Genomic DNA, 11432 nt, shown 5'->3' with positions numbered 1-11432 from the left:
TGTACCAATATTCTGTTTGTGACACTTTATTGATGCTAGGGGGATGGGGAAAAGACCTGAAGGAGTAAGTGGTATCAAGGGGCTCCAGGTGTAGACAGGGCAAGTGTTGAGGCCTGGCCACTACTGGGCAGGGAAGACAGAGTTGCCACTGAATGCACAGGGGATGAGCAGCTGCCGGTACTCCAGGGGCAGGTGCCGTTCCACAAGCACATGCAGCGAGACTCGGTCGGTGACCAGGCCCTGCCTGCAGCAGAGGAAGAGAAGGGGCAGATGGAATCAGTACCAGCACTCTCACACCCAGCACCTCCCCCTTCCTCCCGCTCACCGTCGCATCAGCAGCTCCAGGTCCTCTGGCTTTACAGTCCTGCGGCCAGCATGGGCAGCAAATGCCTCCAGGTCATCGCAAAGATGCCGGAAATACTTATTTAGGCTGCCAAGAAGGTTGGGATAGAGCAGACTCAACAGTCTGTTCATGACCTCTGGGCTCTCTCCCACCCTGAGTGTCCAGGACTCACCATTTCTCCACTATCTCAAGAGCCGCCTTCTCCATGGGCATCTTAGCATAGAAGCTAAAGAGTTTAGCATAGTGGCTCAGTCCGGTCTTGTAGGGATCTTGGCGGGGCCTGGGACCAGTGGCTCGGGGTCTAGGGAGAAGCCTGGCTGGCAGAGGCTCCGGAGGCTCCGAAGATAAGCTGGGGGCAGGAGTGGACAGAGGTAGCTGAACTATACTGCCTGAAGGCTCCTGCTGAGCCCTGGACCAGCAGCTCCAGCCACATACTGATGAGGGGCAGTGGAGTCAGGGGCCACGTAGACCTGGTCTTTCCCTGGGGCCCTGTTCCTCTATAGTCAACCCAATGTCCTAGTCTAGTCTCATCATCTATGCTGCTACTTGCTTAGGTCCATGACCCCAGGCCTCAGAACGGACATTCTCTCCCTTCAGTCTATTGCAGCCTATCCTGATTCTGCTAATCCTCCTCCAGGAAGCCTTCTCTGACTACATACTGACCAACGCACTTCCCCCTTGCCCAGGCTCCTCTAAGCTCCTGGAGGCAGGCACCAGGATGACAGAGGTGCGCTCAGTGAGCCCTCTTCAGGTTGCTCTGCTGGGTAATCTGCATACCTGTGGGAAGGGGATGACCCTGTGTACACGGGGCGCCCAATGCCAACCTCACTGCCTGTCCCTTTCCCAAGAGGCCCATGAGGGAACGGGGTTATGGGATCTTACACTGCTGCGCCAGGTTGGGGGGCTGGCTCAAGAAGCTGATGAAGTTGCTTGGGCTGGAGAAACTCTGGGCTTGCTGCAGAGGAAGGGCAGGGTCACAGGTGGCTCAGGGCTGACCATCTCACCCAGTCCTGCAGGTCCAGTCTCCTTGTCCTGTTTCTCAAGGGCTCCACCTAGCTCCAGCCAAGCAGGTGCTCCTGAGAGTCTCCCTGGCCCCCTGACACCACCAGTGCCCAGAAACACCACCCAGGCAGGCCCCTTCTATGTGCCAGGGCCTGAACACAGCTGTCACCAGTCACCCTCTGGTCCCTGCACTGGGTGTCTTACCTGTCCTACCAGAGGTGTCCTCATCCCCTGATGATCCTTCTGGCTCCTCAGCCTCAACAGCCCCCAGGGATCCCTCTGCTTCTGTCACTTCCATGTATCCCTCAGGCTCTTCTGCCCCCGAAGGTCCTTGTGTTCCTGTCCCCTCTTTCACTTCACTCATGCTCAATCCTTTTTCTTCTTCTTCCATCGTTTTCTCTGCCTCCTCACAAACTCCATCCTGTAAGGGCTCTACTCCATGTCCAGAGATACTACTGCTGGTGTTCGGGAAGCCCAGAGCAAGGGCATTGACCTCCTCTGCCTTTCCTGCCAGAAACTGAGCTGGCTTCCCAGGGCCTGCATGAGGGGAGAGAATACAGGCTGCAGAAGCAGCAGGCCAAGCTCTGGGAAGGGTAAAGATGAACTAGCAAACCTGGCCCTGGCCACTAAGGAGATGAAGCCGTACACAGCACCAGGACATGAATTTGGAGTCTTCTGGCCTAACATGGATTCTGCTCTCAGATGGACAAGGGACCCACAGCCAGGAGGCTCTGGGGACACACAGATGGACTTGAGGAAGGAAAACCATCACTGCCAACACTCACCCAAGCTAACTAAGCTCCAGGCTACCTGCTCCACATACTCACTGTTGTTCCGTGGCGCACACCCACTGCTCCATGTCCTGCGACTGGCAGCCCTCTCAGTGTCTTCAGCCCCTTTGTGAGAGGCGAGGGGCAGGGAGCGACGCACACTGGGGGAGCGGCCAACCAAGGGCTGGGAGAAGGGCTGGGTGTCCTCCAACACAATGTCTGTTGGCAGAGTAATAACAGGGCTTCTGAGGCTGTCACCTGGAGATCCAAGGGCCAGCTGACACTCAGTGCATTCCAGGTCCCCCTGCTGCTACCCAGAGTCACCAGGACCTAGACAGTGGGCCCAGTGGCCTTCAGAGACAGAAGACAACCTAGCACTCTAAGCCTTCTCTCTCTTCCACAGCTCTCCTTGCTTACCTTCCTGTTCCTTAGCCTGGCATTCCTAGGCCTCCACAGCTGCCCACCCCACCCTCCTCTGCTCACTCATGACTCTGCTCTCTACTTCTCACTCTGCTCCTTCTGCTCAGAACACTCCTCTTACCCTGGTGAACTTGACTTGTCTGCTACAATCAAGCTCCCAGGTTGGTTTTCATTGGCCAGCTAGCCCTGAAACCTGGTCCCTTTCAACCTCCAATAAGCTTCAGCCACCACGTCATACCCCTTTCCTACCTTCAGCTCTATAGCTCCTCAAGGATATGGGTCCTTGAAGACACTAAGGGATAAAGACTGGGCCCCACCAAGGCAAGGGGCACCTTGCGGAAAGAAAGCAGAAACTCTTTGTAGACCTACTGACCAGGCTTGCTCACTGTTCTTGACCCCACCAAGAGGGAAGCAACCCTGACTTGGCAGAACCTCCTATCTGTCACAGCAGTGAGCTTTCCCTAAAGGCCAGAAGGGGAAAATTTCAACCTTACTTGGAGGAGCCAAGGAAGTATCACGCAGATCCTGTAAAAAGGCACCCACATCGACGGCTCGGCGAGTGGCAGGTCTGCGGGCCAAACCAGGCCTCTGCACTGACTGTGGCTCAAGAGGTGTGGCAAAGGTCAGGTTGAGGGAGCTGGTGAGAAGGAGGCGGCACAAAGGAAAGTCAGGTGCCTGAGGCCTAGTTTTCCTCTAGGATTCCCCCATCTGTGGTGGGGCTCCCATCTCTTAGAACACAGCCAACATGCTGTGGGGCTAAACCTGGCAGGATTCCATCTCAGTCGGCACCTCCCTCCCCAAGCTTCTCTTCCACCAACCCCCAGGACAGGGAACAGCACCTGGCAAGGGATGAGGCATCAGCATTCCCACGAGGCTCTATCAGTGACCGGTAAGAAAATGTAAAAAGAAGAAACCATGGGAAGTTATCCAGGCCTATGAGAGCCCTCTCTGGCTCACCTCAGGCTCTCCAGAGGACAGGTGGGCGAGGGTAGCAACAGGTGGTGTCCAGGGCCTCACCTGGGGAGACAGGCAGCTCTTGGTCCACTCCCTGCTGAAACACCGATAGTCTCAGCCTCTGCTTCCTCCTGCCAGGGGCCAGCAAAGCTGGAGCCAGGGTCGTGGGGGGCTCAGGCTCAGGAAGTTGCAGCTCCAGGCTATAAGGATGGAGCTTATCTTAGACCAGGAAGACCAATTCTAACTTTTGAGGCCCCCAAAGGCTTCCCTGACCAGAGCTTTCCAATAGCCCAGTCCAAGGGTGGGGTTCACCGTGCACCTTCCCCGACTGCTTTCCCGTCTAGGGGGCTGGACCACTTGCGGCGCTGGCACTGGCTTCACCACTGACTCTGGCTTCAGGACGGAAGATTCCGGGGCTGCAGAAACACCAAAGAGAGGGTGGGGCTGACAGAACAGGCTGCCCTGAATGAGGGATACCATAAGACTGGTGTTGGACTGGTGCCTGACTGACTGGCAGGCCAGCACCCACTCACCAGTTAGTAGGATGTTCCTCAGCAGAGTCCGAGGTGTCTGTTCCTCCAGGTGCCCACCGGCTTGAGCATGGGCCAATCTGCCACCAGACTATGGGCAAAAGCACCAAACAACCAGTCTGTTCATCTGCCTTGAAATTTCCTCGAGGGCTCTAGAGCAGAGCTAGACCTCAGGGCCTCCTTAAGGCAGCCAAAGGCCTGTAGTGCTCAGTGGGCTGGGAACTTACCTTGGCTCCACGGGAATTCCGTCTGGCAGTCATCTTTGTTTGGCTTCTCAGCCTCCTGGAAGAAGGTGTTTCAAGCAGGGCTCTCTGGGCACTGTGTAAAGGCCAGTGGTTCTGAGCTGTGTGTGTGTGTGTGGTAGAGGATGCAAAGACGTGCCCTCATCAGGGGTCTTGTTCTGAAGCCCTTTTCTGTCAGGGCCAGGGAACCAGAAACCACTTGCCCCTCCCATAGCCCCTGTTCCCAGCCCTATGTCAACAGGGGTGTGGATGAAGATGAGCCCTGGGGTATGGGAAGAGAAAGGGAACATGATTGAACCAGAAGGAGGGTCTGAGAAAGGCTTCACAGAGATGACTTTAGCAGAATCGTAAGACATAAGTGTTAGCCACACAGACAAAAGGAGCAAATGGAAGAGTATTCATTCCAGACATTAAAATAACAATCCAAGGATATTTAAATATTTTTAAACCTTTTAAGTACTTGTCAGGGTTTGACAGCAACCTTACCCCAGCCCTAGTCTCTCCAGCCCAATCTCTCTCAGATTCCAGAGCCACATAAACGTTCCCAGGTAACAGCTCCCACCTCATCACGGGTAAGTCTAAAACCTATACTGAATCGCTGCCCATTCCCTATAAAGGAACCTTATTGTCCCAGTCTGGCAGATGCCAACTTCTGCATCCACTGCACCAGGAGCTCACCACAGCCCTCACCCACCCACACTCCCACTAAAGCAGGCCAAATTCCCTCCTCCCCAGCCAAGTATCTTTCCAGTTCCTGTCTGCCAAGTTCTGCCCAGGCTGTGCTCGCTAGCTCCTTTCCATCTCCCAGCTGGAAGCTACAGAAACAGTAAAACTGTATGTGCAGGGATGGTGGGGACCACCCGGACACACCCCAGGCTGGGTTGGGGGAAAGCAGCCCAGAGAAGAGAGGGTCAGGTTCTGAGTGCCGGTCCTTCGCCCGAAGACTCTGTGGCCCCAAGCCACGGCTGCCTGGAGCCCTGGGGGCGGGGCACAAACTGCTGGCTTGAACCAGGCTAGGGGGGTGGAGCCAGTTCTTAGAGCCCGGGGCCCCCCACCTCTCGAGACTCAAGTATCCTTCTTCTGACAGGGTTGGCGCTGGATCCCACCCAGACCCCACTCCCCTGTTCCTCTAGTTGTTCAGGTACTCGGGCAGCGCCCTCACATACCCAGCTCGAGCGCTCCCGGGTCGCCGCGGGGTCCGCGGGTCCGCGGTATCCAGCACGCGCCGCAGCAGCGTACGCGGCGTAGGGTCGCTGGGGGTGCTGCGGTCCGCCATTGCCTCTGAAGGGACCCCCTCCTAACCGCCCAGCCTGCTCCAGGCGCCGCGTTCCCGCCGCCGCATTTAAGGTAACTCTCGCGATGCTGCCGCACAGCACCACGGGAATTGTAGTTCTTGCCCTGCCGAAGCTCACAACGTGGACAGCGGTCGTTGCAAACTGGCTGCTTTGGAGGCAGCCTTAGAGGAGGTGAGCCTGGGCAACCTATGCAACCAGTCCAACTCTTGGTTTCCTCATCTGTAAATTGAGGATGATACCTACCTAATAAGGGTCTTGTAATGATTCAAGGAGTTAATGTTTAACTTAGGATCTGACACATAGTAAGCCAGAGCATCAATAAATAGTCGCTAATATTAGAATGCCTCTCATTCACATCTCCCTCTGTGAGGATGAGGAGAGACACTTTGGCCAGGAAAAAGAATTGTATCCTATATGTGACGTGGTCAGATTTGCATTTGCAAAGACGGCTGTCTGTAGACTCTGTATTTCATCAGAAGAGACCAGGTTGCAGGCTCCACGGCTAGTAGACTGTGATCCAGCGTAGATGTTATGATCTTAAAACAAGTGCAATTTGGAAATGAATTCTGGCTCTTAAAAGTTCTGTTAATGCTGGAGATGCTTGCCATATTATGTTAGTGTTTTCTGTATTTTTTACTGCTTCACTATCTCCCACCTTTCTTTTTCTTATTTTTTCTTTCATTTTTTTTAGAAACAGGGTCTCACTCTGTGGCCCCAGGTGGAGTAAAGTGATATGATCATAGCTCACTACAACCTAAAACTCCTGGCCTCAAGCGATCCTCCTGCCTCGGCCTCCCAAATAAGTGGGACTATAGTCCCATGCCATCACAACCACCTAATTAAAAAAAAAAATTGACATTTGAAATGGGTTGTTGAAAAAAATAAAAATAAAAATAAATTTTTTTTTGTAGACACAAAGTTCTCACTATGTTGCCCAGGTTAGTCTTGAACTCCTGGCCTCTAGCAATCCTCCCAAATTGTTGGAATTACAGGCATGAGCCACCTTACCTGGCCATCCCCCACCTTTCTTAAATTTTCATGGCAACTGAATTGGAATTTAGTTTCTGAGTCTCCTGTGGAGTTCTTTTTCCCAGAATCTGCTCCTAGATCAGGAGTAAAGAATCAGACACTTGAGACAGACATGAACATATTTGTGCTTGGGTTAAAAATGAAACAAAGAAAAAAATTAGATTCTTGCTTCTCAAAATTAAGAGAACTGTAGAGGAACAGCACATCAACATTCTTCGTCATTTAGATCTGATCTCTGTTACCTGATTTAATTTGCTGGCCCTTTGCAGACATATTTTTTCCATGGTCATTATCAACCACCTAAATGAACTTTAAAATTTAATTTATTTATTAGCACAACCTTGAACTGACATAGAGAAAACACAAAAATCTTCCAAAACAGTTTGGAACATGAGCTTCAGTCTTTGCACAGTAACATTCTGTGTTCACAGAATTAAACTTTATATTTACTCCTTGTTTAGAAAAAACCCTAAAAACACTGGAGAGGGAGGAGGGAGTGAGAGAGATTGGCAAGGGCCAGACTATGTGGGGTCTTGCAAGCTCTGGGAAAGAGTTTGGATATCATTCTAAATGGAATAGGAAACCACTGGAGGGATTTAAACAGAGGTATGACATAATCAGGTTTTCTTTGGCAGCCTTGTGAAGAACAGATTGTAGGAGAGGCAAGATTCGAAGCAGGGAGACACGTGACGAGGTTCTTGCCTTTCTCCCGAGGTGACAAGATAGAGGGTGGGCAGGGCAGCGGGGGTGGGGAGAAAGTCACGCAGTCCAGATATGCTCTGAGTGTAGAAGATAAATTGTAGATTAGAGGTGATTTTATGTACTGGAAGGCACAGTTTTATTGAGCATAATCTTCCAACGTTCTATGCATAAACAAAGTATATCAATTTGACTTCTCACCATTTCTTGACCAAGGTGAGTATTGAGATAGGTAGGGTTTGAACCATATCAGTGACTGTATGACAATGAAAATACACAACAGATACAATGATCTTTTACTGAATTTTATCTCTACTGCACACATTTTATAAAAATTTAAACATGTAACACAGCATGCATTCATGTTTGTACTGTTGTTTAAATGATTCATCCAAATGAATGCATATCTTTTACCGTGGGCTGCACAAAATATTGCATTTCTAGATTTCAAGGGGTTCAAGCTGTAGACCTCAGCTGCACAGGACAGGAGAAGTGGGATTTTCTACCATTATAGGTCAGTGGAAACCCACACAAATAACCAAAGATCACATTGGTTGTAAACACAATGAAATGTAATGTTAATGTTTGGGTGTTGGGACTAGAAAAAATTTTCTTTTTCCCATTTTCTTGTATTTTTCTAAAACATTTTCTGCATAGTTCCACTTTATAATAAAGAACAACATTTTTTTTTTAAAGTACCTGATCTATTTTGTTTTTATTTCAAATACTGTAATTATTAGTAATATATACTGGGTTTCCATTTCATGCTTGCGATCTGTTATCAGGAGAGAAAAAAATGAGGAGGGAGAGTTAGGAGAAAGGGTCAAGAAAGGCAAGAAAAAGTGAGAGAAAGGGGGAACTCAGTAAAAGAGGGCTAGTTTGCAGTTAATTCCCCTGCTAGACCTACTACTTGGCTCCTCCCTGGTTTTCCACAACCTCTCTTGTTCTTTAAAATATTTTCCCCAAAGAAGTCGAGGGAGGGGGGAGGTGTCTTGTTACAATGCAAATCCTTTCGCTTAAAACCCCTCAACAGCTCCCAGTCGCCTGCAAAATAAAACCCCGTATCTTTTAATATGGCCCAGTTCGATATCTTTCTGCCCTTTTGCTACTCTGGCCATCCCCTTTCAAGCTCTTTAAGGGCAGAACCTAGCTCATTCCTGTCTCTGGGCCTTACAGGCTAGGTTCCGCGGCGAGAATTGGCTGCTCCTCCTCGCCCAAGCTTTTCGTTGTTTGATACTACTGGGCCTCCGCCCCTCATTTTCTCCTGTGTCCTGTTCATTGCTTTGGAGCGTTTACTTGTGATTAGACATCCATTCGCGTGCATTCACAACTATTTTCCAAAAGACATACCCTCATCCCTCTAGGTGGTCAGGATCCAGAAGAGGGAAAGACCGGGTCAGTCTGGCTCCCTGAAACTCACTGCACTGCGCACGACACACAGTAAGACGCCTATTGGTGACTTTAAGTCAATAAATGAGTCAACGCAGGCAGCGGTGGAATCGGGAGACAGTCCCCAACGCAAAGAAAGGGGTTCCAAAGGCCTTTCGGGACGCTGAGGCTTAGATTTCCACTCCCTCCCCCCGAAGGAATGCCGTCGACTCAAAGGCGCTCCGGGCTGGGGGACCGCTTCGGGCGGACACAGCACAACCTCGCCCGAATTCTGGTCCGCAGTAACCGGATCTCTCCTTTAGGTGGCGTTCGGGGCCGCAGCCTCTGATTTCAGCGCGAGGCATCACGGGACTTGTAGTCTCGGTGGACATATACCCAGAGCGCTTGCGCACTGGCAAGGCGCGCACAGGCCCCCCCATCAAGATTCCGGGTCCCTGTGAAGGGCAGTCCAGGCGACAGCGTTCCAACCGCATACACCTTTCTCTCTCGCCGGGGACAAGCCGAATGCGAGAACGAATCTGCTCTGCGGGGGCCATCGTGGTGCCCTGGAAAGCGGCCGGAATAAGCAAACCCCCACTCCGGAAGTGAGCGGTTTTGGGCGCGGTGCATTGTGGGGGGCGTAGTCCTCTTTCCCAGGCGGTCCTTCGCGGCGTCCCCGGGGCCGACTCCGGAGCGCAGGCGGGCATCCGGGCTGGCGGTGCGGCGCGGGCCGGCAGGAAGCGTATTCTGGGCACGAAACGCCGGGTCGGACCGGCTGCGCTGGGCTGCAGTAGTGGGAGACCGTCCAAGGCCTCGCGCGGCGCCGCCCGTCGAGGGGCGGGCGGCGGGGGACCGACCGGGCCGTCGAAGGGCGCAGGAGGCCGGTGGGCCGGGCCGGGCCTCGCGGCGCAGCCATGCCTGGCTTTACGTGCTGCGTGCCAGGCTGCTACAACAACTCGCACCGGGACAAGGCGCTGCACTTCTACACGTTTCCCAAGGACGCTGAGTTGCGGCGCCTCTGGCTCAAGAACGTGTCCCGTGCCGGCGTCAGTGGGTGCTTCTCCACCTTCCAGCCCACCACGGGCCACCGTCTCTGCAGCGTTCACTTCCAGGGCGGCCGCAAGACCTACACGGTGCGCGTCCCCACCATTTTCCCGCTGCGCGGCGTCAACGAGCGCAAAGTTGCGCGCAGACCCGCGGGGGCTGCGGCTGCTCGCCGCCGGCAGCAGCAACAACAGCAGCAGCAGCAACAGCAGCAGCAGCAGCAGCAGCAACAGCAGCAGCAGCAGCAGCAGTCGTCGCCGTCCACCTCCACTGCCCAGACCGCCCAGCTGCAGCCTAACCTGGTGTCTGCCTCCGCGGCCGTGCTCCTCACCCTTCAGGCCGCTGTAGATAGCAGTCAGGCTCCGGGATCCGTGCCACCGGCGCCCACCACTCCCACCGGAGAAGACGTGAAACCCATCGACCTTACAGTGCAAGTGGAGTTCGCAGCCGCAGAGGGCGCAGCCGCCGCGGCCGCCGCTTCGGAGCTACAGGCTGCTACGGCAGGGCTGGAGGCCGCTGAATGCCCTATGGGCCCCCAGTTGGTGGTGGTAGGGGAAGAAGGCTTCCCTGATACTGGCTCCGACCACTCGTACTCCTTGTCGTCAGGCACCACGGAGGAGGAGCTCCTGCGCAAGCTGAATGAGCAGCGGGACATCCTGGCGCTGATGGAAGTGAAGATGAAAGAGATGAAGGGCAGCATCCGCCACCTGCGTCTCACCGAGGCCAAGCTGCGCGAAGAACTGCGCGAGAAGGATCGGCTGCTTGCCATGGCTGTCATCCGCAAGAAACACGGAATGTGAATGGGTCCCCCTGCGGCCTGCAGGACTCGTGGACCCCTTCCAGCCTAGGGGAACCTCAGGCCGCTATTGAACTCCTCTGTACTCCAGGGACACTGGTTGACAGTACTGAGGCTTAAGGCAGCTGGACTCTTGCTGGTGATTTGGCACCCTCACTTGTTTCCTCCTGAAGCGGGGCTGGGGCCTCAGACTCTGCACTGGTGACACCAGCAATTATGACTTTGTCTACCCTTCCTCCCCAGTTTATGTTGCAGATTCTGGTTAAGCAGAGGCTTCAGAACCACTGAACTTGAAATTTACCCCCCAGGGATGCAGGTGGAATGCCCAGGGTCTATGGGTTTGGGAAAGCCACACCTTAAGGTTGGCAAGCAATCAGAGACAACTCTTCTCTGTGTAGTGATAAGAGATCCAAGTAACATCAGTTATTCTCCTTTTCATGCTTTTCCTTCCCAGGTTCAGCCTTTGATTCTGATGGGGACTGGTAGATCTGTGCCTCTGTTTCCTGGGACCTCCCTCCCCTGGGGGCCATTGACGAGTGGGTCTGAGTAACCTGTGATGGAGATCCAGCTTGCCGGGGACTTAGGTTTATCCTGTTTTGTTTGCTACTGGTTACAAAATCTATTTTCTGTACAATTAGTCAGACTAAAGTTTTCACTGTGTTTGTTTGGCAAAACAAATTAAACAAAAAGTAAGGTTTTTATTTGGGTTTCGCTATTTTATTTTTACAAAAACTTAGCTGAAATGTCCTTAAAACCTGGGGAAATAGGCCTAGCCTATTTGAAAGACCTGAAAGTAGAGATGCTTCAATGACCAGATTTCTCTGTAAAGGGCCCCCTCAGCATATGGATCCTGGCCTTATACGGTCCTCAGAGGTCTGGCCCAACTCACCCTAAAGAGTTTGGAAACTGCACCAAATTGTCCCAGTTTGTCCATGGGTTA

At 52.8% G+C, this 11432-nt stretch overlaps 2 protein-coding genes across 2 annotated transcripts; one reads left to right on the top strand and one right to left on the bottom strand.

The window, feature by feature from the left end:
- Nucleotides 1–120: 120 nt before the first annotated feature.
- CENPT (centromere protein T) lies at nt 121–5537 on the bottom strand. The gene is given in 13 exon segments (XM_069456495.1): nt 121–244; nt 326–430; nt 516–692; nt 1226–1334; nt 1550–1882; nt 2173–2334; nt 3030–3172; nt 3375–3411; nt 3553–3689; nt 3809–3905; nt 4023–4110; nt 4247–4337; nt 5428–5537. Coding segments are annotated over 13 exon segments (1713 nt in total).
- A 3789-nt stretch (nt 5538–9326) lies between these two features.
- Nucleotides 9327–11193, top strand: THAP11 (THAP domain containing 11). Its single transcript, XM_069456295.1, has one exon. It carries the CDS (start codon nt 9567–9569, stop codon nt 10494–10496), a length of 930 nt encoding a protein of 309 aa, XP_069312396.1. The 5' UTR covers nt 9327–9566; the 3' UTR covers nt 10497–11193.
- The last annotated feature ends 239 nt before the right edge of the window (nt 11194–11432 follow it).

The sequence above is a fragment of the Eulemur rufifrons genome, chromosome 23, assembly GCF_041146395.1.
Source record: "Eulemur rufifrons isolate Redbay chromosome 23, OSU_ERuf_1, whole genome shotgun sequence".
NCBI lineage: Eukaryota > Metazoa > Chordata > Mammalia > Primates > Lemuridae > Eulemur > Eulemur rufifrons.
The sequence above is the reverse complement of the archived record's forward strand: the minus strand, read 5'-3'. Positions and strand labels throughout refer to the sequence as shown.

Excerpts from the sequence above, each read along its gene's own strand:
- THAP11 (XM_069456295.1), top strand. The coding sequence starts at position 9,567 with ATGCCTGGCTTTACGTGCTGCGTGCCAGGCTGCTACAACAACTCGCAC.